Here is a 25,302-nt window from a genome sequence, read left to right as displayed (position 1 = left end):
ATTAACTGTCCCTCACCTGTGAGCTGGGGCTGGGCTCGGGGGGAGCCACACCGGGCTCAGGAGCGGGGACTGATGGAGGGGCTCTGCCGGGACCCCCCCATCTCCGCTCGCTCTCCCCCAGCGCAGGGGGGAGACCACCCTGAGCCCCTCCCACCCAACCCCTTCGCGCGGGGGAAATCCTCATCTCCCCTCGTAACCCCACCAGCGGAAAACTGCTGTATTTCACAGGAGAGGTGTTCAAAGAACAATAATTTCATGTTAAAGCAACAATAATTTCAGGTTCCATAGCAGAGAAGGAGAAGCCCGTGGAGCTCAGCCCACCCTGTGCAGGGACTGACAGGACTGGACCCACTTTTAGGTTTTTCCAACCTAAACGATTCCACGAGCCTGTGACTCCATTCTATGACAGCCCAAGCAGCCAGGGCCAGACACAACAAAAAAAATCTAAAAAGTGCTTTTAACTGGAGGTTTCTAACGGGTCTCCGTGTGTGTTCCTGAGGGATTAACAGTGTCCAGAGGCTTCCCGTGCCGGGCAGCTGCGTCACGTCGTCACAGCAACCCGCTCACCAAGGCCCTGCAGTCGCAGCTCCGGCTCCATCTCTCCTGTAGTTTCTTTTAATTACAGATGGGAAAGGCTGTGAAAGCCGGGGCTGGAGGTCCCCAGAGTCCCGGGAGAAGCCGGTGACCCCGGGTCTGTGCAAGCCCTGCACAGGCGCGTTTCACAACAATGAATTTTGCTGTTAAACTCTCACAGGGCAGAGTGGTGGCTTTGGGGACACTGCCATCCCCTCCTGGTCACAGCTCAGCGGCGAAAGTTATTTCCCTTTCATGTGGCTTATTCCCAGCAACTCACACCCCAGAGAGACCCGTCGAGCCCAGATGGATGAGATGACCTTTAAAGGTCCCTTCCAACCCAAACCACTCCATGATTCCCCAGTTTCCCCTGCAAGCATGAGCATCACCTCCTTAGCAAAACACACCACGGAGAGAGAAATAGGTCCCATTTTACCACCTCAGCCCCAAAACTGAGTTGGAATCCCCTCCCCTGGGTGGGACCCACGGGGTGATGTTCATCCACACAAGGTGAGGCTGGTCCCCACGGGGTGAGCTCGGTCCCCGTGAGGTGATGCCAGTGCCTGCAGGGTCAGGCTGGTCCTCGTGGGATGACGCCGGTCCCTGCAGGGTCAGGCTGGTCCCCACGCTCAGGGGCTGCTCTCCCCTGCTGCCTTTGATCAGAGCATGGCTCTGGTTTCCCTGCCGGCTGCTCTCCGTGCCGTGGGTTTCCAGCGGGAGGTGGGGAAGCGCAGACAGCCTGACCCTCCCCTCCTCGGATCTGTCATCAGCAACAGAAAAATCCTTCCCGGCCCCAAGTTACTCAGCCTGAATCCTGCAGGATTTGCCGGGGTGGAAGGATGGCAGAGCAACCCTGCCTGGGTCCCCCCGCCAGCCCCGCGCCCCGAACCCCCGCGCCCACCCCAGGGACAAGTGGAGCAAAAAGATGGATTTCCTCCTCTCCGTCATCGGATTCGCCGTCGATCTGGGCAACGTCTGGCGGTTCCCTTACATCTGCTACCAGAACGGAGGGGGTAAGGACACCACCGGGTTAATTTAAGTCTTCTTTTGGAGAAAAGGTGCCTTTTTCCTCATTTTCCATCTCTTTCACCTCGGAAAATTCACTCTTTCTTTTCCTTCTTTGTTTCCAGCTGCTCCACTTCAGACAGGGTGGTTTAGAGACCGACCCAACTTCTCCTGACATCTGTCTCTTTTCTATTTGTGTCTTTCTTCATTCAAAATCCTCCTCCACTCCCTCCACCCTCCTTCCCTGGGGTCTTTCCCTGCTTTCCTGGTCTTTCCCTCCTTTCCCAGTGGGGTTAGGGGTGCGTTAGCAGCTCTAGGATCACAAAGGGAAAATTAGCATGGTCCAAACTGCAAAAAAGGATTAAGGTCCGTAAATTTGGGCTGGGAGGTTCACACACTCCGTGATCTCGGGTCTCTGGGAAGCTGCCTTTTGGGATGGTTTGTGGTTTAAAATCACCCTCATGAGCCTCCCACCCTCCTGCTGTGGATCCTGGCTGGCAGTGCTGGACCCCACGAGCAGCCCCGGCTTTGAGGGATCAATGGGAAGCGAAGACACAGAAACACCATGAAGGGAAAAACCTTCAGTAAATGACAACTAAATAAATTGCTGGGAATGGAGCAGGATGGAAGCCCCCCTCACATGGAAATGAAAAAGGAGGGATGAGAATTTTGTGCTGTTTGGGAGAGCGCAGCAGATTTAATTGCCAAAGTCAGCTTTCGGGGAACATCCTCTACTGCTTGGGAAAATTAGAAAGAGATAATTAGTTCCATACTCAAGGCAAAACCGTGGATCCCAGGTGCCCACGTTGGAACGCAGTTATTTGTGAGTTGCTCCTGTGGGATTGGGAGCAGAGCTGAGCCCCTCTGCGTGGCCGTGGTTGGGGTGGGTGGTTCCCACCTGCCCCACGCACACGGGAGGGTGAGGAGTTCAGGGAGCAGCTCTGGGGGAGCACAGCCCCATGGAGTGGGAACACTGGGATGGGCAGCACTGGACTCACCCAGAGCCCAGGCTCTGCCTGGAAGGAAAAACACTGAAAACACTTGGTCCTGTTGGGCCAGTCCTGCCAGGCTGATGGGGGGGCTGCAGGAGGGTGCTGGGGATATTTGGGGTACTGGAGATGACAGAGATATTGGGGATAGTGGGAATGCTAGGGATACCAGAGATGCTGGAGGTGCTCGGGGATTTTGGGGATACTGGGAATGTTGGGGTGCTGGGGATGCCACAGCACACACACATCTGTCAGAAGGAGGAGCCGTGGGGGGTTAAATTAACTAATCCCAGCAGAACTCGGAGAGCAGCTCCACTTCCAAAAGCTCCATGGGGTACAAGTGTAGCCCCAGTAAAAACGAGGATGTTATGAATAATGCAGATTACAGCGTTAATGATGTGTCTTGGGGTGGCTGCGCATATTCACTCGGATTTTCTCCAAAACTCTTCTAGACCTGAGGGGTGCTGGGTGTCCCCTCCCCTGCGCCCCGACGGTTTGTGTGGCTCTTTGTTCCATCCTGGCCAAATGGTGCCTCCCTAGTGAAGGATGGGGTGCCAGCGGGGCTGTGCTGGGAAGCTGGAACACCGAGCAGGGTCTCACATCTCTGAGCTCCTCTGACCAGATAATTTCCAAAGCTTCTCACAAACACATCCAAACCTGTTGGGGCAGCAGCAGGAGGGAAGGAGGTGACAATGCCATGGTCCCCTGGCAGCCTGGCGGTCACCCTGCTGTGCTCCCCACCCTGCAGGAGCCTTCCTCATCCCCTACACGCTGATGGCTGTTTTCGGGGGGGTGCCCCTCTTCTACATGGAGCTGGCCCTGGGGCAGTTCCACAGGACAGGTGCCATCCCCATCTGGAAGCGCATCTGCCCCCTCTTTAAAGGTGAGAGACCCCCAGCCCAGGTGACACCGTGACCCCCAGCCAGTCCCCAAAGCTGTGTCCCAGGGCTGAGCCTGATCCTGCTTTTCCCAGGCATCGGCTTTGCCATCTGCATCATCGGCCTCTACGTCTCCTTCTACTACAACACCATCATCGCCTGGGCTCTCTACTACTTCTACTCCTCCTTCTCGGGTACCCTGCCCTGGGCGAGCTGTGACAACCCCTGGAACACCCCTGACTGCACCAACTACTTCGGGAAGAGCAACGTGACCTGGACCAACTTCTCCAGATCCCCCGCCGAGGAGTTTTACACGTAAGTGCACGGCTGTGGATGGTGTGTTTGAGCTGAGGGGGCACTGGGAGCAGGCTCTCAGGTGGGAATGCTCCTGAGGAGCTCATGGACTGCCTGCCCGGGGCTGAGCCTGCTCCCGGCCGTGGGGATCCCTCCCTGCAGGAGGAAGGTCCTGGAGATCCAGAAATCCGGGGGTCTGTACGACATCGGGGGGATCCGCTGGCAGCTGCTCCTCTGCCTCTTCCTCATCTTCACCATCGTCTACTTCAGCCTGTGGAAAGGGGTGAAAACCTCTGGGAAGGTGAGGAGGGCTCCAGCACTGCCCTGCCAGGGCAGGAGGGACCCATCACCTGCTGGGGGTCTTGCCACTCACCTGACTGTGGAAGAGGGAATGCCACCTCCCCCCCAGCCCCTGCCCCCACCCCAAGTAAGCCCGACACGGGGGTTGGGTGCTCGGTGGTGCCACGGGGTGACACTGCCTCCCCTCAGGTGGTGTGGGTGACAGCCACGCTGCCCTACGTCGTCCTGCTCATCCTGCTCATCCGTGGGGCCACCCTGCCTGGAGCCTGGAGAGGGGTCGTCTTCTACCTGCGCCCAGACTGGGGCAAACTCCTGAGCACCGCGGTGAGTGCGTGGTGGGACCCCCTGCCCAGGGCGTGGCAGCACCCAGAGCCCTCCCCAGGACACCCAGCCAACCCTGCCCACGGGTCTGGCCCCACCACAGGGCAATGGGGACCTTGTTCCCACAGAAACGAGGTGCCCTGGAGAGGCTGTTGGAAATGTAAATCCATAATTGAATCACCCATCTCATTCTGGCCGGTTTTGTTTGTGCCGTGCTCCCCCCTGGGCTGACAGTGGGCTTCCTGTGGGTAATTACCAGGCAGCACTTGAGAATTCTCATTAAAGGTAATGAGGGCCGTGCTGCCAGCACTGAACCCGCTGGGCAGGAGCGGGCACTGCAGACTCGGGGCTCCCCTCGATCCATCCCTGCTCCGAGCGTGGGCGAGCACGGGTGACACTGCTTAGTTCTGCTGCTGCCGGACCCCAGGGTGGAAACGAGCTCACTCCATCCCACAGCAGCTCCCTGGCTCCCAGGACATCTCCTGGGGGGACAGGGCAGGCAGGAAAGGAGGTCTGGACACATGTGCCAGCACAGCCCCATCCCCGTGCCATGGGGTGTCCATGGGCACTCTGTGGGGAACCTCTCAGCCCCCTCCCAGCCCCAAGGACCCCCTGCCCTGCCCATCCTCCTGTCGTTTCTCCCTCCAGGTTTGGGTGGATGCTGCTGCACAGATTTTCTTCTCCTTGGGCCCTGGATTTGGAGTCCTCCTTGCTCTGGCCAGTTACAACCATTTCCACAATAACTGCTACCGGTGAGGGTGCCAGTGGGCACAGCTGCAGTGGAGGCACCTTCTGGCAGCTCCTGGGCCCCACTGCCACACCCCAACAGCTCCTGGGCCCCGTGGCTGCAGGCTGAGCATCTTTCCCCATTTCACTGATGGTTTTGGTGTGAGGGGCCAGGAGAGGGAGCTGGAGTGGGGGAAGGCCAGGGCAGCTGGAGCAGGGTGAGGGCTGACCTGGAAGGGGGGCGTCTCTCCCTCTTTTCTGCCTTCCAGGGACGCGCTCGTCACCAGTGCCGTGAACTGCCTCACCAGCTTCCTCTCGGGCTTCGTCATCTTCACCGTGCTGGGCTACATGGCCGAGATGAGGGACGTGGAGGTGGAGGATGTTGCCAGAGATAAAGGTTCTCCTCCCTCCAGCAGCCTCTTCCCCAAGAGAATTCCCACCCCCGGGGCTGTGCCAGGGAACAGCCAACCAAGCCAGTGTTCCCTCCTAGGGCCCAGCCTCCTCTTCATCACCTACCCTGAAGCAATTGCCAACATGGTGGGGTCCACCTTCTTCGCCATCATTTTCTTCCTGATGATGATCACCCTGGGGCTGGACAGCACGGTAGGAGCAGGACAGCCCAGCTGTGTCCCCAGCAGGGACCAGGATATGGCTGATAGTGGGGAGACAAGGGGAGTTACGGCCTCAGGAAGGTGGGGATGGGATGGGATGGGATGGGATGGGATGGGATGGGATGGGATGGGACATCCCCCCTCTGCCCTGCGGGTTTTCTTGGAGAGCAGGACTGTCCCCATGTCCCATTTCCCCACCCCACGTTTCCTTTGCAGTTTGGGGGCTTGGAGGCCGTGATCACGGCCGTGATGGACGAGTACCCCCAGGTCCTGGCAGGGCGACGGGAGCTCTTTGTCCTCGGCCTCATCACAGTCTGTCTCCTGGGCTCCCTCAGCACCCTCACCTATGTGAGTTCCACTGGCACTGGCCCCCCACACCCCACTCCTTCACCCCCGTGGGGTCTGCAGCCTCCCCCTTCTCGTGCTGCTCCAGGGGGGAGCCTACGTGGTGAAGTTGCTGGAGGAGTTCGGTGCCGGCTGCTCCATCCTGGCAGTGGTGCTCCTGGAAACCATCGCTGTCTCCTGGTTTTATGGTAAGAAACTGCCTCTGGCATGGAAAACATCCCGTGGGCACCTGCATGGGTGTGTGACCTTGCACAGGTGAGTAAATCCCAGGCACTGAGGGGCACAAGCCCGCACGTGGCTCCTGGCCAGGCTGGGATGGGAATGGAGGGCGCAGTGTCCATGTGGACATCCCTGCGCCCACGTCCCCAGCGGGATCCCGGGGCTGTGAGGGCTCTCTCCTCTGGCAGGGATCCAAAGGTTCTCCCACGATGTCAAAGCCATGCTGGGCTTTACCCCGGGGCTCTTCTGGAAGCTGTGCTGGGTCGCCATCAGCCCAGCCTTGCTGGCAGTGAGTATCCATGGCCAAATTATGGACAAGTCATCGCTGTCCCTCTGGACACCCTGCAGGACAGCCACTCCCCTCTGCTGCCCAGCCCCCTGTGCCACAGCCACTCCCCTCTCACTCACACGAGGTGACCAAGCTGCCAGGAGAGTGGACAGGGCTGTGGGACCTCATGCTAGCCCTCCCTGTGCTGCTGCTCCAGCCGTGGGCACTGCCACACTGCCCACAGCCCGAGGACCTCACCGAGAAAGGGAGCTGGAAATACATTTTCCAGCTTTTTCCACAGCTCCTGGGCAAAGCTGGCTGCAAGTGCAGCTTTGTCTCATCCTCCCAGCACACAGCACCCCTGGCAGGGCCGGCCACGGGTCCATCTCCCGTGCGCCGGGCTGGATCCGTCCCTTTGAAATGCCAGCTCCCACGGCACTTCAAAGGCTGCTGTCGGCAGAGGGGTCTAATCTCACTGGATCTGCAGGAGAAGAGGCCTTGTGAGGATTAATTATGGCTCTAAGCGCTTTGCCCTGGTTATTAAAGAGAGGAGCATTATCATCAAAGCGAACGGTTTTGTTTCAGCACAGGGCTGCGCAGCCCTCGCAGGCCACCGGCTCACGGCGCTTGTTAGACAGAGGCCCCCAGCCCTCACCCAGCCTGGGAGATGTCCCTGTGATATCCACACTGGCTGGGATTTGGGAGAACAGGGGGAGCAGCAGGACTTGGATGGTGGGCATAAAATCATGGAATCACAGCATGGTTTGGGTGGGAAGGGACCTTAAAGATCACCTTGTTCTATCCCTGTGCCCTGATAACCTGCGGGATGAGCTGCCGTCAGTGCCAGGGCTGGGGAGATCAGAGAATTATTTAGGTTGGAAAAGCCCTCTAGGATCAAAGAGTTCAAGCATTACCCAGCACTGCCAAGGCCACCACTAACCCATATCCTCAAGGGCCACATCTACACATCTGTTAAATCCCTCCAGGGATGGAGACTCCACCGCTGCCCTGGGCAGCTGTGCCAGGGCTGGACAGCCCTTTTGGTGAGGAAATTTTCCCTGATGTCCAACCTAACCTGGCACAACTTGAGGCCATTTCCTCTTTCCTGTCCCTGTTCCCTGGGAGCAGAGCCCGACCTCCTCTGGCTGCCCCCTCCTGTCAGGGAGTTGTGCAGAGCCACAAGGTCCCCCCTGAGCCTCCTTTTCTCCAGGCTGAGCCCCTTCAGCTCCCTCAGCCACTCTTGCTACTCCAGACCCTCCCCCAGCTCTGTTCCATTCTCTGGACATGCTCCTCAGTGTCTGTCTTGGTGAGAGGGGCCCAAACTGCTCACAGGACTCGAGGCCCCTGATGGCTCTGCTCGTTACAGTTCATAGTCATCAGCTCCCTCCTGGACCAGCCACCCCTGACCCTCTTTGACTACCAGTACCCTGAGTGGAGCATCTCGGTGGGATTCCTCATCGGAGCATCGTCCTTCATCTGCATCCCCCTCTACATGGTGTACAAGCTTGTCTGGACACCGGGGTCGCTCAAGCAGGTCAGGAGCAGGATGGACAATCCCATGGCTCCTGGGTAGGCTGGGATGGGCAGGGGTCAGCCCGAGGCTGGGGCTGGGGAACTGGGCAGGTGGTTGATGCATCCTCAGCCTCTTTGCTCGCGTGGCAATTAAATCCCACCGGGAGAGCTGCCTGGGAAGAGCTCAGAGGAGCGTGGCTCCATGGCAGGAAGGAAACGCCCCGTGTTTGTCTCTCCCTCAGCGCCTCGCCATCTGCATTCGGCCCGAGAAGACCACGCGAGCCCCCCAGGCAGAGGGGGTGGGCATGGCCCCCGTCCTGTAGCACGGCCGGGGGACACGGAGACTGCTCTGGCTCCCTCCTTGGCACAGCGATGGGGCAGCCACCATCGCCCTCCTAATCACGAACCGGCTCTTGCATCTCCACGAGCATCCCCGTGGAAGCGGCACCGTCCTGGCGGAGCAGAGCCCGTTCTCGCTGCTGGCTGCAGAACCTGCGGCCCGCAGCAGGGAGAACGGGACCCACCGCTGGGGCCGGTGGGCTCTGGAAGGCAAGGGGACAAACGCCCGGGGTTGGAGGAGAACTCCAGCAGCTCCAGGAGCGGACGGAGGAATTGTCCCCCGCCCCGTGCAGCCCCGCGGGTGCGAGCAGTGCATGTCTGTAGCTGTGCCGTGAGTCTTTGGAAAATAAAGCTGATGCCGATGCTCGGAGATGAGGGCAGGGAGAGGAGCCGGAGCTCGCCGTGCTGTGTTCATAGAGCGCCGTGCGTGGCTCAGAGCTCGGGCTGGGCTGGGGAACACGGGGGGGCTGGCGCTGTCCAGACACTCCTTGTCCTGCTACAAAGATCCAAAATCTGTCGGAGGAACTGCCCGAGCCCAGGGGTGGGTCCCAGATGCTGCCGAAGCCGGGCAGGTCGGTGCCTTCTGCCGCCCCATCCCGGGGGATCCAGGGAACTGGCAGCTGAAGAAGGAAAGACCCTAATACATCTCATTTTAAAACCAAATCCTGGCTCGAGGTGAGGCATCCCTGAGCTGGTGTGAATCAGCTTCCCAGTCCCGTCCCATCGCTCGAGTGCAGCATCACCGTTCCTCGGTGCTTGGGGCCCATTAAACACCTAAAAGAACCCACGTTCATGACAGCCGGGGCCTGGGGGCACACACAGGGCTTGGGGGGACACGCGGGGCTGGGGTGGAGGAGAAGATGCCCACGGGGCTGCAGGGACGCGCGGGGTGGACACCCGGCCGCTCCCGGTGCCGCTCCCGGTGCCGCTCCCGGTGCCACTCCCGGAGCCGCTCCATCGCCCCGCTCCCGGTGCCGCTCCCGGTGTCGCTCCCGGAGCCGCTCCCGGTGCCGCCCCCGGAGCCGCCCCCGGAGCCGCTCCATCGCCCCGCTCCCCCGGAAGGCCGGTCCCGGGGCGGGGCGGGCGGCAGGAAGGGGCAGGGCCGGACCGGGCGCACAAAGCCCGGGGGCCGGCGGGGTCCGTGGCGTGCCGGGGCTGGGGCTGTGTCGCGGCGCGATGGGGCTGGCGGCGGCGCGGGGCTGGGCGCTGTCCCCGCTGTCCCCGGGCCCGGCGGAGCGCAGCCGGCCCTACGCAGTGCTGCAGCACCAGAACCTGGGTGAGGAGCGGGGGGCACCGGGCACAGCCCCGCCACGACGCGGCCGGGGGCTCGCGAGTTGGTCAGGCAGTGTTAATTGATGTTCTTTCTTTTCCCACCGCAGTGCTGCTGGGCAGCATCCTCAGCGCGCTCCTGCTCACCATCATCCTCATGGCCATCTGTGTCTACCGGCCCGTCCGGCGGCGGTAGCGGAGCGGACCCGCCGGGGCATCGAGGGAATGCTGCATCCCACCTGGTTCTCCCACCTGGCATCCACCATCTCAGCACTGCTTCAGTCCTGCCGGTTCTCCCATCTGGCACCCACCCTCCCGGCACTGCTCCGGACCCATCAGGTTCTCCCATCCGGTACCCACCGTGCCACCACTGCCCCAGACCCACCGGGTTCTCCCGTTCGGTACCCACCCTCCCAGCACGGCTCCGGTCCCGCCCGGTTCTCCCCTCCGGTCCCCGCCGTCCTGCCGCCGCTCCCGTCAGCTTCTGGGGATGCCCTGAGGATGCGAGCGTGGCTTTTCACCCCTCCCTGCCCGTGCTGTATCACATGGCTCCATCGTGATGTGGCTTCCAACAAAGGTCTGGCCGGGTGCTGGAAATCACCCCCTCCCTCAGCCAACAGACTCCTGGAGCTCCTTGGGGGCGTGTCCGCAGGAAACCCGTCTGGCTTGGAGCGGGGTCTGGAGCAAGGCGCCTTCCTCCCAAATGGCAGCGTTTTGGCGAGGCTGATCCGACACCGATGTGCTCGAGAGCATCCCCGGGGTGTGCAGGCACCCGAGGCCTGGCATGTCACAAGAACAGAGCCAGACTGGGGCCATTGTCCGAGGAGCAGCTCCACGTGCTCAGTCACACTACATCCACTTTTTGCTTTCTGATTAATTCAGTTCCTTGTTTGAACGCTGAGGCTTGGGGGTCGGAGCAATCTGGGCTAGTGGGGGGGTGTCCCTGTCAGGGCAGGGGGTAGAACAGGATGAGCTTTAAGGTTCAAAAGTAGTCCAAAGGCAAAAGCTCAGTGACCCATCCAGCGGTGGGTGGGGGGTCTGGTCCATTCTTGCATCTGAGCAGAAACACTGATGCACGACCTGATCCTGATGTAGTGTTCCTGGGCCAGGCTTTTCATTCTCAACATTATTTGCTTTAACTCCTGGCTAAAACGCCCCAGATAGCCTCACATCAAACCAGCCCTGCTGAACCTGTTGGGATCTGGGGTGCAGGTGAGGGATTCCAGCATGTGCTGGTCACTGTCCTCCTGGAAACAGGAGCCTCCAAAGGTCTGCAAACCAGGCAGATGCTCTGGAAGTGTCTGAGCTCCAGCCAGACTCATTTTCTGCAGTTTAGTAACAAGTGTTTACACTGAATCCCACTTCCATACAAATGCTGCTGTTTTGTTTTGCACTGCTACAAGTAGTAACTGGATTTTACTAATTATTACTTTGATATTTAACATAGAGGTGTTTTGCTTAGTAATTTATTTAGAGTTTTTAAATGTAACTTGCAGAATGATTGTTGTTGACCTGCTCTCTAAGCCCTTGAGCTGCATCTGAGGTGAGTGCTGGCATTGAACAGGGATTTTCTTTCTGTTTAGTGAAATGACAGAGTGAGCCTGGCCTCAAACAGATGGAGTTATTAATCCAGGAGTGAGGCAGCGAGGCAGCACTGTTCTATTGCTTTCTGCTTCTCCTTTTGCTCACTGATTCCTGATTTTTCTCGGTCCTTCATCACTGTGAAGCCCGGCCTGCAGCCTGCACTGCTCCTGGGGGTGGATGGTGAAGCTCAGAGCCCCAGCTCTGCATTCCCGGGAGCAGAATTCCTGTTTGCTCTCATTCCTCACTCCCTGCTATGCCTCTTTGTACAAATAAAACGCTCAGTAAACAATCCAGGCTCTTATTTATTCTCGGCTGTGCTGTTTGTTATTAACTGGGCTGTGGCTCCACAAAGGGGTGAGGCTGTCCCGATTCCTACCTCGGTTCCCTCACAGCTCCTACCTTGTTTTTAGTGGGATGGCAGTGCTGGGGGAACGTTTCCATGGATGTTTGTCAGCAAGGAGCCGTTAACAGCACAATCAAAGCGCATCCTACAATGCTTGTGCAGTTACCAGCAGCTCAGCTATGAATCAAAACTCAGCCAAAGCAGTGTAAGAAGGGTTTCCAAATAAAGAAAATCATGAAGTGCTGCTGTAAAAAGCCTTGAAACGGGATCAGAAGCACGAAAAAAGCACAGTCTTGATTTCAGGAACAAACAGCACGAACTTAGAGAACTTTTAAAGCTGGTTAGTTTTAGAAGAAGCTGCAAGTGTTTGTATCTCTGAGCTTCTCTTTCCTACATCAGCCTTAAGCTGCCTCAGAGAGAGAGGCTGGACTCTTGTTACACAACAGTTAAATATTAAATGTACTCAGAACCCTCTGCTCCTCTCTTACAAGAAGGTGCAGAGAGAAATTAATAAAGTTACCCTCCTGCCTTTCACCTGTGTTGTACTGATTCCCCCTTTTCACAACAGGGAGGTTAAAAACTTGGCTGAAGATGTTCTGGGGATTATAGGTCTGATTCACACTAAACCAGAACTACCTTTAAGAATTCAGTAGATGATAACGTCACTTTAATGTACCAAAATACAACAAAAGGCAGATAATTAGTAAAAAAAAAAGACTCCAAATACAGTGCTAGAAAAAAATAACTGTGTGTGCTGTAATGTGCAGTACCTTTGGTTTTTCTTCCAGCACACAGATGGCATCCATCTTACACTCAATGGGTTAAAAGTCAGGCTTTAAGAGAAGCAGCACTTGGCTGAGGGAAGCAGGGCCTTCCAGTTTTAGCTGGAATGATACAAACACCAAAGAAAGCAAAAAAAACCCAAAAAACCCAAAAGCAAATCCAATTTATTTTACAGTCCCAGACTAAGAAGCAGGAGCATAACAAAACTTCAACTGAAAGTGCTCAATGTTCTTTAGTTTAAATATAAAACCAGAACAAGCCAGCTTGAAAAATGCTATTTTTACCCCTCTTGTAACCTTTGAAATGCTTAGCAGAAGACAGGCAATGCCAGGCAGACGGGTTTGTAAAGGCAACAGCACTCTTTATTCCCACTGGAGGAATGCCCACAGCTCCATCTCCTACCTCCCACCCTGTCAGGAGCTCAACACGAGGCCTATTCCCTTTTCCCAACTGTGACAGTCACAGTAATCCCCTTTGCAAAGAAAGAAATTCCAACCCAGCCCACTGCCCCTGTGCAGGACAGTCCCCATTCCTGTAGCACCCAGGAGGATGTTTTTAGGGATGCAAGCTGTCCCAGGGAACAAAACCAGTGTGGAGGGGCCAGTCCTAGTGTAGGCTGAAGGAACTGTAACAATTTCCTATGTAAAACAATGGATTATTCATTTTAAAATAGGGTTCCAAGTCACCAACTGCCCCCTTGGTTATGATCAAGTCAGTTTTATAGTGATTTTACATTGGTTAATTAATAGTTGGTCACCCAGAACCGCCCTGTTTAGCCTGAGGAACAGGAGCAGTGTTAGGAGCAAGCTCAGAGCAGCTATACCAAAGGTTCCTCTGCTCCTGCCTGCCAGAGCAGAGGGATATTGCTCACATTTAACAACTGTAAGGCTTTCCTGTGGCTGTTCACCGTGTACTTGTGGAGTGCACTCGAGAGTCACAGTGTGAGTACTGTAAACACCGACAGAAGTGCAGATAAAAGAGCTACAAAGATCCTGTATGGCCAAAAACCTGAGGAAAGCTGGTTAAAACAGACCTAGGAATCGTTACAAGACCAGTTTGATGAGTGCAGGCCTAGTGGCTTGGTTTAAAATCAATAAAAATATTCAGGTAAAAAAATAGATGTATTCACATGAAGGACAAGCATTGGGGTTTTAAGAAGCAACACACGTTTCCCTTGCAGAATTAAAACTTCTCTTCCAATAAGGATACATTAAAATCTCACCTGAATTCTTTTGCTGGTTGCATTTAGCACCCACACTCAGCTGTGCACACCAAGAGATCCCAAAGAAGCACCTGTATCTATCCCTTAATTTCTTGCTGCCCTCTGACCATGGGAACGAGCTGGTTTGGAATCGCTGCAGAAACTGCTGCTGTACTGGACAGATGGTCCCATTTCAGCATCTAAAATTTTACTGGCTACTTGTTTTGTCCTTTTTCAGAAAGCACTAGCTTAATCTGGAGCTTGGATGAGCTGTTCAAGTATAAAATCATCCCTCTTAAGCCAAAAATCTCAATAACTAGAGGAGAGAGAACCACATCTAAACAAAACTAACAGAAAACATCTGTCAGCATGAAGAACTACCGTGTGTGTATAGGCAGGGAGATGCTCTCCCATGAAACAGCTGGAAAAACAGGCAATGGCTTTGAATTATTGAGAAATAATGAAGCAGATGAGTATTTCTTTGGTAAGTAATGAAGTTTCCCTCCTGAACTCCCCATAAATCAGGCTTTCAAGCTTTACTGCAATCCCACATCCTGATGCAAAGCAAAATTTCCATCTGCTCTTCAATAAATAAGTTTAGATAAAAACATTTCCTTCAAAGCTAAGACTGCATGGTTGGGGAGCCAAATGTGGAGTCCTGTGATCTGGAACTCCCCCAAACAAAAATAAATCATGTTTCTGCAGCTGATGCCAACTTAGAAGGCAGGTGAAATGTTTCCTTAAGCAATCCAGGAGTGGTCTTCAGACTGACAGCTCCGAAAACCTCCAGTTTTACGCAGATTTGGTCATCCCTGCTTCAGGAGGTCACTTAGGAGCTATTTTTCCACAAGAGAGAGCTGTAAGACTTGCTGAAGCTCTGCATCTTCCCTTTCCCGCCGCTGCTTCTCCTGCTCCTCCTGCTCCCGCACAGACAATTCCATGGCAAGCTGTAAGTCCTTCTCAAAGCTGGAAACTTCACTGGAGCTGCTGCTGTGGGAGTTCCCTGATCTTGTCAGAAAGCTCTCCTGCAGTGCCCTGATGGAAAAGAATAACTTTGAGAAGTAAAAGAGACAGAGCCTGTCTCATATTCCTTGCAATGATCCTTCCTGGCAACTGTTTTAGACTCACACACCTGAAAATCTCTCCCAGGGGGAAGAAAACAGTTTGAGGATAGGAGAGCAGCTGTTCTAACATCTGTAAAATTCTCAATGTCAAACCTTGATTCCTTTGAATCTTTCATAGATACCAACAGTTATATTTTCAATGGGCCTTTAAAAGCATCCTCACCTGGTTTAAAGGATTTTCCATTTACGTAAGAACCCAGAGGATTCAGTTCTTGGTTTCTTTGCATTTAACTGCAGAAAGACTCCACAGACACCAGAGCTCATTTTTAAGTGTCCATTAAATCTGTGTTTTTAAGGATTACACAAGGATTTTAAAAAGAAAGAAGAGCTGCCTTGAAGTGTGAAGCCTCTAATAACTAAACATTCAACTGAGAGGGATCAAATTCAGAGTTTTAAGAGCAGAACTGAAGGACTGGGTTTGTTTGTTGAGTAAAGAATCTGTTGTGTGCACAGACCAGCCCCACAGCTGGGAAGAACTACACTACACAAACCAGGGAGGCCCAGTTTAGAGTTCTTGTTTCTTGGAGAAGTTGGAAGAAGCACAAGAAGAGACCTTGAGTTTTGTGCATCTGCTACTCACATACGCCAAAAAAAAAAGGCAAAATTGCTTCATGCTACTGCTGGGGGTATTTTGGCTCTATCACTGCATGGTTTGATGTGAAAAAATGTACTTACTTCTGATACTGTATATTGAAGTCCTGGGAATATGCAACTGCTCCGTTGGAATGCACCCCCAATTCCTAGAGATGGGTAAAGACAGACAATCCCACAGCAGTTACCACGTCTGCAGAGTAACTCACTGAAAGTAACCTTTAAACCACCCTTAATTCTTCTTTGAAATACATTATTTTTATTTTCTGAGGTCTTGAAAAACTGATCCTACCCAGGTTTCCTTCAGCTCTTGCTGCACAATGCTTGCCCAAGCTGCCACTGCACAGATCCCAGCACTTACTTTATTTCCACCAGATTCCAACAAGCTCTGCTGGATGGCAAACTGCATGATCTCATTATCCTCATCCTGCACGTGGATGTTCCTGCCATCATCCTGGATGTGGTAGGATTTGGGGATCTCAAACACCGACTGGTCGACCTCAAAATTAGCACCTACAGAAGCCAAATGAAGTTAAAAATACACTGTGCCCTGTTTGTAACAAGTTGTAACCGAAAAGATTCTGATGAATGCTTTTGCAGGATAACAAATTGCAGCTCCCCCTGTTGCACTCCCTGCAGTTCAGCTTCTCTCTCCTCTGTGCATTCCACGGACAGGGATGTAAAAAGGTGGGATCCCTGCACCTTTCCACCCCTTACCTGCATCACTCTGTGCACCACCAGGAGAGCTTCTCTCAGCTGTCCTGCAGCTGTTGACATTTTCAAAAGTAATTCGGGCATTCAGCACGTGAAACAGGGGAATTTCTGTAAGAGGACAAGATTTCTGTCAAAATGAGAACTCTTACTCACTTCCACACCTACATCAAACCCTTACATGTTTATGGGGTATATTCCACAACAGCTTCCTATAATGACAAAGCACAGAGTAACTCACCTCACCAAGAAGGTGGCTTTAGTTATTCTCAACCTCTCTCTAAATCTCTTATTTTAGAATAAGACTTGCCAAATTTAAGGCACTGAAGGTAAGAGGAAAGAGGCCGACAACAGCTCATTCTCACTGAAATGACACTGTCTTTAAAATGGTATTTCTGAACTGTTCATTCAGAATTTGGATTTTGTGACTCCAGATACACAAGACAATGTTTGAGGTATCATTTAGTGAGACAAGTAAAAGGCTAATGTGGTTTCTGTAAATAATATATTGCAAAACCAAAGGGAAAAAATGGACAAGATGCTACAATAAAAATTGCTAAAGATTACCAATTTTGACAGGAAATCCCGGCGGAAATTCCAGAGTGATGAAATCCCTAAGTCTGGCAAAATGAGCACTGGTTCTGGCCATCAGGTCAATGATTGGAGTGATTTGTTCCATAAGAGACAAAGGGAATTCTTCACTCATCCACAAGGTTGCTTTAAATCTTTAAGACAAAATAGGATAAAAACTCCCTAAATTCACAGTTTAGGAACAGATGCAAAGCAAAACAGGCAGTTGGGCAGTGACAGGAGGTTACTAACAAGTTACAGCACCAGCCCAAATGTTTGCTTTCACTCACTGGAATTAAAAATAGATTGTAGCTGAATACTTCAAGATCCCTCTTCTGATTAATTGTGAAAGCTGGGGGAAAAAACCACACTGGATATTTGTAAAAATGGTTTCCACGGATTAGAAACTGGGAAGAGACTAACTAGAAATAGTTTAAAGGGTATTTCTCACTTCTGTGTTCTAATGGTGACTTCCTTTGGTCTTCCTATGTCTCTGCCTTTCAGATCAAATTCTGGGTTGAAGTATTCCTCCAGAGAAATAGCAGTGGGATTGTTGGTTGCAGCATACTCTGTTGTCCTGGATGTATTCTAGAAGGCAAGAGAGGAAAAAAACCACCCAAAAAGTACTGAACAGACAGTGGCAACTACAAGAAACTTTTAAGTTACCCTTTGTGAAGTAACTCATTCCTCATTTCAGATACAGTGACACACAGCCATAAATACCAGCCTTTACTAGACTGGTTTCACTGAGGTTAAAAATCTCCAAGCTTTTTAGAGACAGGAAAAATACTTAGATACTTTAAAGCTGGAAACCAACCAGAAATGTACACACGAGCCACAGCATTTCCAAGCTCCAAATCCTTTACTAAAGTCAAACCTTTGATGGATTATTTGAACCCAAAATCTCTACCCTGTCAATGTGCAATGCCATCCTGACAGAGAGCCAGCAAATCCATTATCCACTGTTCTTCAGCAGTTTAGAAGCAAGGGAGTTTCTAAAGCCACGTGGAATCATGGAATGGTTGGGGTTGGAAGGAATCTTAAATTTCACCTATTTCCAACCAAACAAAAACATCCTCAGGGGAAATGAAAACCTCATAATCGAAACTGCTGCCAAACTAAGGAAACAAGAGGTGACTCCACACACCAGTGAGCTGTGCTGACATCAGACACTCACCTGAGCACCACATTCATGCTCCACTGTCCCCAGGAATGATTCCAGAGGGCTCCTGTCAGCTTCAGGTAACAGGAGGGAAAACAAAACCAGCCATTAGTATTAATTAGCAGTAAAACTGGCACTCAGGCCAGGCTTCCAACCCAAAGGGAAGCTGCTCAGATCTCCTGTGAGCTTTACCAGGCAAGCCCAGGACCTGCAGCTGACAGTATAAAACAGGAACAACATACAGAATGGAGCAAAGATTGTCAGTGGGGTTTTTTGATTAGCAGACACCTTTATGAGTCCCAGTGCCTCAGTGGCCCCATGGTAGGGGAATTTCCATATGAAGTTACTGGCTGGTCACCCTTTAATTCAAATACCAGAAGAAATCAGTGGACCAAACCAAACAAAAATTCCAAGCAAACAAAGCTTCTGTGAATCTTGTATCCATGGCCAAAGTGAAGTAAGGGCATGAACATATTTCAGAGCAGAAAAGTGCAGCATTTTCAAACTGTCAGTAAACTTTCAACAGGTTTGAAGGGCTTTTCTTTCCTCTAAATACAGCTGGGATAAAACCAGGTTCATCTGTAGGTTAAGAGTGAAATAATGAGCTGCCTCAGACACAGAACATGTCAAAGTAAAGCAGGGCAAAGTCAGCAAGAAGAGAATTTCCTTGTTTGTCTACCCAGTTCTTCAGTCACTCAGAGGAGATGACAGAGAGCCAAAGGGTTCTATTTATCTCCAATTTTCCTATGGGGAAGATACCTTTATATCTCCTCTTCTCCTCTTCTGTTAAATGTTCTGTTCTGATCCGTGTGATCACATTCACGTTGTTTGCCATGTAGACCTTACAAAAAATGCAGGGACAAAAACCAAGCAGCACCACAGGTTAAAAAAAGGAGTTCCCCAGTAAAACATCATGTACACAAAACTAACTGAACCAACCTCAACACCAGACAGGCATTTCCAAGAGGTTTTAAGAGGGAATGGAAAAGGAAAGTCAGGGAACAGTATTTCTAAACAGAGATTAGTTGTAAGACCACAGAAATGAAATCTAGTGACAGTTTAGTTCTGCAGGAACACTAATGAACTCCCTGTCCAGCTGAAGAGCCCTGCAGTCTTACCAGGAAAAACCTTCAGATAAATGTAAAAGCTACTCAGCACTTACTCTTCTGGTGAGTGAAATTTAAAAAATGTATTTATTGCACCAATTCCCAAACCTGGAGTAAACACAGAACCAGGGAAATTAAATCCCGTGATTCTGAACCCAAATTCCTACCACACCTTCAAAAATATTTCACTGAGGCAAAATAGAGGTCAAAACCAGTGTCAGGTGGAACCATTCTAAGCAGCTGTGACTCAGAAGCAGGGCAGAGTCCAGCTCATGAATTCATGATGCCACTCAAGGCTGCTGGTCCCTTGCAACGCTGTTATTATCAACAGGTTCCTCAACTTTCACACACTGAAACAATGGCAGTGTTCAAGCATGAGTTAAGTGCCAGCCTTTGGAAGGGAAGGACTGCTGGCAGCTTTGCTGAATCTTCTGTCCCTCTTCCCCCCTCTTTAAGCCCCCTTTTTCCCCTATATTCCCTTGCACAGGGGCTCCATCCCTCCCACAGGCCTGGAAGTTCCTCACTCCAGCCCAATTCTGCTGGCAACACAACAAATGTCCCAACAGGAATTTTAAGACCTGAAATATTCAGGAAATACAGAAAAAGCACAACCAGACTTCAATTTGCTGCAAGACCTATCAGAAGAACAGAACAGGCTTTACCTTGGCTTCATAACCATTGACACCTTCTGATTTTTCTGTCCTCCATACCCAGAATCCAGATGTGGTTCTGACAAAAAGGGAACACCACAAGCGTCTACACAGCTGCATTTCTACACAACCCCCAGCTGGTTCTTCTAAATCTGATTTTAAACAACATTTGACAGATTATTAACCCCAGATACCTGGAAAAATAGGTGTAGTAATGAAGACAAATGTGTGTCTGTTAAAAGACACAACATACACATTTTTTTTAAGTATTCATGTGAAAGTTGACTTATTTGTTACCAAATCAAAGCTCTTGTCCATTAGTTCCAGCACGTGGATTTAGGTGAAATGCAAATTTGCAGTGAGCAACTGACTCAATCTTAAGAGGCTTTTCCCAACCTTAATGATTCTACCCCACTAATATGATAAACTGGAAGTTTTCTGCCAATGATTTCTTTCAACTGGGAGCTTTTTGCCAAGCAATAGTGGCAAGCTGACCAACCCAAATTTCTTTAATGGTTTGTGAAGCTTAAAGTAATTTCAGGCGTAACCCTGAAAGTTTTAGCTATCAAAGCTTTTGAGAGTTCATCATTAAAGCTTTTTCCAAACAGAACATCAAAACGTTTATCTGCTAAGACAAACTCTCTGTCTCACCTTTCAAAAGCAATGCTTTTGGTATCAAGGCACGTGCTGATGATTGGAGATGTAAGGCGTCTCTCCACATCTTTCCTCTTGGGTGTCATGGATCCCAGAGTCAAACGCTTCATGTGCTGGGAGATCTCAAACCTCTCTGTCGTGACAAACTTGTCATCGTGGTTGATCTCGATGAGCTCTGCCCAGCCACCAGTGTCTGGTGGAAAAGGCACAGTTGAAGTTAAAAAACTCAGCAAGTGTTCCAGGGTGAAAAGCTGGGGGTATATAGTGTATCAAATCCGGGTGTTTTTGCACTCAGCTGGGATTGGGGCAGCAGAACAGAAGGAGGGAAACTGAGTAAAACACCGAAATTTTAGCCCTATCACCAATTTTTTACCCCAGATTTACTCAAAGCAAAGAAGTGCAGCCATCACAAAACAGTGTCTCTAAGAGACATGAATATAAACATAAAACCTTCATAAAACACAAGAGGCCTTTTTTGTGTAAAATCAGGATTTCTCACTGTGCTCACACAGAATTTGGGCATCAGTAGTGCAGGCAGGTGAACTCTTTACCTTCTCCCTTGAAGATGACAGTCCTCCTGCCCCTCTCCCAGCTCATGTTCTCGAAGCCCAGCAAGGTGATGTCGACGCGCAGCTTGGCCCGGCTCTTCCAGATGCGGCACACGTCGCTCGGGCACACCCTGGAAACCAGGGGCACTGGGAGAAATGGGAGGATTGGAAAGGGAAAATGTGCAAGAGGTGCAGCACAGAGGAAACAAACTCAAGAACAGGGATTGCTCACTCCTGGGAATGTCATTCCAGAGGAGGTGAGATACTGATCCTCTTTAGCTTTAAGAACTACCAGCTTGGGGTAAAACAGGCCTAATTTACAGATGAATATGAAAAGGAAGAAGATATTTGTTCAGACTGAAAGATGTGAAATGGCATAAACCCCATGCCTCGCAGTCTAACAGTTTGATATTTGAAATATTTAGTCAGCTGTGAGGCCTAGTGTTGACTCCTTTCAGGGAAAAGCAGGTACTGCCCAAATAGCCAGTGCATCCATAGATGACACACCATCACTTCAGTCGTCAATGGCCAGGGACAGGTAAAAAAATACCCCAAGAAAAGTCTTCAGCAATTGCAACAACAGCTAAATTCTCCACTACTAGAAACCAACCAACCAAATAAACAGGAAACAAAGAATAATTGTGCAACAAAAACACAAGAGGTCATTTTGAGAGGGAAGAGAGAAGGATTCCGGGGAGAGGATATTTCCCTGCCTGTGTTGTGGGACATTTGTAACTCATTTTTACAGCTCGGAATTGGTAACAAGGAGCAGGATTCTTACCCCAGCTAGTGAATTCCCATTTCATTTCCACATAAAAGTCAGGAGTCTGCAGAAGGAAAACACTTGATGAATACCTCACGAAATAGTTTTACTCTGACATTCAGCGCAGCATTTCCCATGAACATTTTGCGTAAAGGAAGAAAAAAGAGGAGCAGAACTGGAGAAATGGTAAGTGAATGCTAAAATTGAAATTGAAAGTAGCAATTGAAAGTAGCAGTAACAGCCACTGCCCTGCCCCTGCTGCTATCTGGGGAGTTGTTCTTCCTTGTTTTACTGGAGAGGCAGTAATGCCTTCAAGATTCACCCTCTAATATTGGAGTTCATGACAAAGGATTTAAACAAAGTCAAGGAAAAGCCTCCATGTCCCTCAGCACTATGCAACATGCAGGCTGGAACAAAACACAACTGCCCAGCTGATTGCAATAGTTCACTTAACTGAACTACTTGAATGAGAATTCAAGCAGTGAAGTCAGTCTGGAGTGAGAGTTTACATTTCAATAAATCATCACCTCGTTAATTTTCTGCAGTAACTCAGGAACTCCTCCGAGGGTCATCGAGGTCTGCTGGTAGTCCCGATGCTGCAGGATCAACTGGACCATCTCTGGATCCCCTGTGCTGACAGCCTCGTGCAAAACTGAAAGAAACCCAGCCACGGCCTCATGTCTCTTTGCTTGCTGCCCAAAATTCCACGTAAAAACAAAGAACATCTGCTACCAAAAGTATCACACCCCGGGTTGTCCTTACCCGTCCATCCCTGCGCGTTCTCCTTGGTCACATCTGCCTTGTGCTGCAGGAGGACCTTGGCAGATTCTATGTAACCCAAGGAAACCGCCAAGTGCAGCAAGGTCCGGCCCCGCGGATCCCGCTGGTCAACATCCTGTCAGTGTCCGAGAGAGAAAGAACGCAGCTCATCAGAGCTTACACAAACAAAGGGCTAATCCAGGAGTCCATATTCCCTGCCATTCCCACAGTTCCCAAACTCTATTGCACCGCCCTTCTGCGGGGCCGTCTTGCTTCCCCACGTGAATAAAAGGAGAAGCAGAATGGGGCCTATGAAATGCCCCAAAAACTGTAGGACAGGAGTTCTTGTTGATGCTTCTCATTTCTTTTTCTGTCATTCTTTCCCCTCTGTCTCTCCCCAGAAAGGTCAGGAGGAGATGGGAGTTCTCGTCCGTGTGCATCACCCCACAGACAGCCGAGAGCCTGAGACCCCACAGAGGGCTTAAACTGTCCAACAAAAGAGGGGAGGGGAAAGGGAAAAAAAAGGCAACAGGGCATACAACACGGATTTTGGACAGCACTTTTGGAAAGGACAGAAGCAGATGGTGTTTCACAAAGCACACACAGCACAATGAGGATTGAGGGCATTCTCTACAAGTCACTAAAATAAAAAAATAAACTACACAGGCACAAATATCCAAAACATGCAAGCACAACATACTCATACCTTACACATTTTTCACTATTAGCTTAGAGATTTGAAACAGAAGAGCATCTATAACTAGAGGAAAAGGGGAAAGTCAATAGCAGAATGAGAAAGGAAGGTTATTGTGCACGTTAACAGCGTTATCTGACAGCATCAAGTCAGAATATCTCACACAGAGTGGGGAAAACTTTGGTTTAATGCATCTTCTTTTCTGGGGTGGAACATTAATTAATTTGCTTCCCCACCTCCTGCAGCTCCAACACTGCAGCACCAACAGGTAAAGGGCTCCAAGGGTCCCTCCCCACTATCTTTGTTGCTGTTCCCTTGTCCCCACATGCCCGAGCCAGTTTGCCACTCCAGCTGCAGCTGGGAAGTGGCTTCGATCCCTTCACGCGTCCCTCCGGCAGCAGGAAGCTCATCCCAAAGAAGCAGGAGGAAATAGATCTTTGGAACACTTTAAAAAAAAAAGGTGTTTAAAAGCAGGTAAAGGAAGTAAGAGACAGACACAGTCCATCTTCACACACTGCTGGTTTCTACAGGGAATGGAGGCAGGAAGCAGCATTCCACAAGCGGGAGGCTGCTGAGTGATCCCTATTTAATGACAAACTCTCACAGGTGTCAGAAATAAACACACAGGAGCAAAGTGCCAGTGAGGTTAAAGATTTTGTTAATGCATAAGATGACATAAATTAGATTAAAAGTGACTGCATTCCAAAGATTCTCCCAAACCAGGGCAGGAACATGCTCTAAGCAGGAATTAGTAAGTCAGGTGCACCGTTAGAGCTGCAGGTGACAATCAGGAGGTGGCACAGCTGGTCTTGGGCTCATGTACTTGTGGTGTCAGGTATAATTAATTAATCAGCTCTGCTTATTAACTGTACCTTAACTCTAGCCTGTGTCAGAGCTTTTCCACAGCAGCTCAGCCAGAAGGATTTTTGCTGCTCGAGCTCTGCTGCAGCTTTCAGGCTGTTTCCTTACGTCATCGTGTCCCAGAGAGGGGACAGCTTTGTGTTTTCTACTCTCCAGCATGGAACAATGATCCATTTTTTTTACCAGAGATGCTGAAAACATTCCAACCAATACAAAAACTCTGCCCCCGATCTTGGACAGCAACAAATCCATGAGAACTGATGGTGCTCAGCAAGGTAGGGGCTGGTTTGATCTCTGGCAGCAGCAGCCACCTTTGGTGCACGCTGACTTCCCACTAAGCTAAACATTATTTATTGCTTTAATAAATAAATTAATTTCCATCACAGCTGCTCTTCTAAAGGGACTCCTAACTCTCCCAAAGAGCTACTCTGCAGCTGCACTGGCATACTTAAGAGCAAAGCTTTACAGATGGGAAGCCAACGTTTAATATCTGGCGTGAAAGCATATTCCTACACCTCCTTCCATCACTCCCACACCACAAATAAACAGGTGACGAAGTTCAGGGGTCCCTCAAGCTCAGCAAACGCTCCTGGCAGTACCACCAGGGTGCTTCTCCCTGGCACAGCAGTGAGCGAGCGGCACCAAGCCCCGCACTATGGCAAAAGCTCTTTTGAGGCCACCAGCCCCCCCAGCAGCCCCTTCAGAGCCCGGCTACCCCATTACCTGGTCCTGCAGCTCCTCGTCCAGCCGCCTGTAGTCGTTATTCCAGACCAGGACGTGCAGGGGGAAGGCGCTGCTGGCCCCGCCAGGGGAGCTCATCCCGGCACACACCTGGGGAGGGGGAGCCAGGGCCCCTCACTCTTCCCTCTCTGGATTCTGGACACCCCAAGTTACTCAAGCCCTGACCCTTTCAGCTTCTCGTTTCTCCTGGCACCCACCTGACCCAGGTGTGTGTGCGCGAGCCCGGGCCACAACCCCCTATGAACCCTTCACCCCGCTCCAAGGGGATCCCCATACAAAACCCCACCGCGGGGGTCTCCCCTGCTCCTGGTGCCCCTCGCAGCCCCCCGCTCCCGAGGGTGTCCTCCCGGTACCCCCTCAGCCCCGCTCCCGGGGGCCTCCCCGATCTCGCCCCCTCAGCCGTCCCTGCCCCTCTTCCCCGTCCCTCCAGGGACGGCTGGGACGAACCACAGCGCGGCCGGAGCAGGGGGGGGCTCCTCGCCGTCCCCCCGCACTCCACCGTGTCCCAGCCACGGACAACCGCACGGAAAGCGGAAGCTGCTCCCCCTCCCCCTCTGCGGGCGGACAGATGGAACGTCCCGCCCGCAGCTGTCCCATTGCCTTCCGCGCGGTGGGGGGGGGGGGCGCTCAGCACTGGCTGCTCTCACCCCGCCTTCGCCCGGCCTTGGTTTCGCTCGCTCGCCCGCCATGGCGGGTGAGGGCAGCGCTTGCTGGAAAGCGGCCGCTTCCACCAGGCTTCCGAAGGCCCGTCTCTCCCATCACCCCGCCGAGAGCCTGCAGCGGGCGGGCGGGCGCGGCCCCGGGCGCG

The 25,302-nt window shown here is 51.8% G+C and overlaps 2 protein-coding genes and 2 long non-coding RNA genes across 7 annotated transcripts; 2 read left to right on the top strand and 2 right to left on the bottom strand.

Annotated features, from left to right (window-relative positions):
- The first annotated feature begins 332 nt into the window (after positions 1–332).
- Positions 333–8,775, top strand: LOC104688653 (sodium-dependent serotonin transporter-like). 2 transcript variants are annotated; one of them, XM_010398277.4, is made up of 13 exons: positions 333–1,586; positions 3,316–3,450; positions 3,541–3,760; positions 3,902–4,040; positions 4,229–4,363; positions 5,009–5,112; positions 5,356–5,483; positions 5,577–5,689; positions 5,914–6,045; positions 6,131–6,230; positions 6,450–6,550; positions 7,896–8,063; positions 8,284–8,775. In XM_010398277.4, the coding sequence occupies exons 1-13, from the start codon at positions 1,499–1,501 to the stop codon at positions 8,362–8,364; spliced, it is 1,644 nt and encodes a 547-aa protein (XP_010396579.3). In that variant the 5' UTR covers positions 333–1,498; the 3' UTR covers positions 8,365–8,775. The 2 variants fall into 2 exon arrangements, with proteins under 2 accessions (XP_010396579.3, XP_019140803.2); XM_019285258.3 differs by lacking the exons at positions 7,896–8,063; positions 8,284–8,775 and having other exon boundaries at positions 6,450–7,216.
- LOC120410875 lies at positions 3,928–8,367 on the bottom strand. The gene is made up of 3 exons (XR_005603210.1): positions 7,956–8,367; positions 5,317–5,738; positions 3,928–4,010 (listed from the first exon to the last, which is right to left on the bottom strand). It is a non-coding gene; the product is annotated as an uncharacterized LOC120410875 (long non-coding RNA).
- Positions 8,776–9,520: 745 nt separating the features above from the next.
- Positions 9,521–11,538, top strand: LOC120410876. The gene is made up of 2 exons (XR_005603211.1): positions 9,521–9,656; positions 9,760–11,538. It is a non-coding gene; the product is annotated as an uncharacterized LOC120410876 (long non-coding RNA).
- Positions 11,539–12,226: 688 nt separating this feature from the next.
- On the bottom strand, positions 12,227–25,252 carry ANKRD13A (ankyrin repeat domain 13A). Of its 3 annotated transcripts, none has more exons than XM_039561403.1 (16): positions 24,942–25,097; positions 24,477–24,584; positions 22,202–22,334; positions 21,967–22,091; positions 21,458–21,503; positions 20,680–20,823; positions 20,126–20,321; positions 19,487–19,553; positions 18,478–18,559; positions 17,734–17,792; positions 17,008–17,144; positions 16,554–16,711; positions 15,993–16,097; positions 15,637–15,788; positions 15,360–15,424; positions 12,227–14,595 (listed from the first exon to the last, which is right to left on the bottom strand). In XM_039561403.1, exons 1-16 carry the CDS (start codon positions 25,089–25,091, stop codon positions 14,397–14,399), a joined length of 1,926 nt encoding a protein of 641 aa, XP_039417337.1. In that variant the 5' UTR covers positions 25,092–25,097; the 3' UTR covers positions 12,227–14,396. The 3 variants fall into 3 exon arrangements, with proteins under 3 accessions (XP_039417337.1, XP_010396583.1, XP_039417338.1); XM_010398281.4 differs by lacking the exon at positions 24,942–25,097 and adding an exon at positions 22,905–22,958 and having other exon boundaries at positions 24,477–24,548; XM_039561404.1 differs by lacking the exon at positions 24,942–25,097 and adding an exon at positions 25,142–25,252 and having other exon boundaries at positions 14,397–14,595.
- Positions 25,253–25,302: the final 50 nt, after the last annotated feature.

This window comes from Corvus cornix, chromosome 15, assembly GCF_000738735.6.
Source record: "Corvus cornix cornix isolate S_Up_H32 chromosome 15, ASM73873v5, whole genome shotgun sequence".
Taxonomy (NCBI): domain Eukaryota; kingdom Metazoa; phylum Chordata; class Aves; order Passeriformes; family Corvidae; genus Corvus; species Corvus cornix.
Note: the sequence above shows the minus strand (reverse complement) of the source record. Positions and strands in the feature narration are given on the sequence as shown.

What these genes read in the sequence shown, in the direction of transcription:
- LOC104688653 (XM_019285258.3), top strand. Translation starts at nt 1,499, where the DNA reads ATGGATTTCCTCCTCTCCGTCATCGGATTCGCCGTCGATCTGGGCAAC. An exon ending in CTGCTACCAGAACGGAGGGG is followed by an intron (nt 1,587 to 3,315) that starts GTAAGGACACCA and finishes CCCACCCTGCAG; the next exon opens with GAGCCTTCCTCATCCCCTAC. An exon ending in CCCGCCGAGGAGTTTTACAC is followed by an intron (nt 3,761 to 3,901) that starts GTAAGTGCACGG and finishes CCCTCCCTGCAG; the next exon opens with GAGGAAGGTCCTGGAGATCC.
- ANKRD13A (XM_039561403.1), bottom strand. Translation starts at nt 25,091, where the DNA reads ATGGGACAGCTGCGGGCGGGACGTTCCATCTGTCCGCCCGCAGAGGGG. An exon ending in TCAATGGTTATGAAGCCAAG is followed by an intron (nt 18,560 to 19,486) that starts GTAAAGCCTGTT and finishes ATTTTTTGTAAG; the next exon opens with GTCTACATGGCAAACAACGT. An exon ending in GGGATTTCCTGTCAAAATTG is followed by an intron (nt 16,098 to 16,553) that starts GTAATCTTTAGC and finishes GTCCTCTTACAG; the next exon opens with AAATTCCCCTGTTTCACGTG.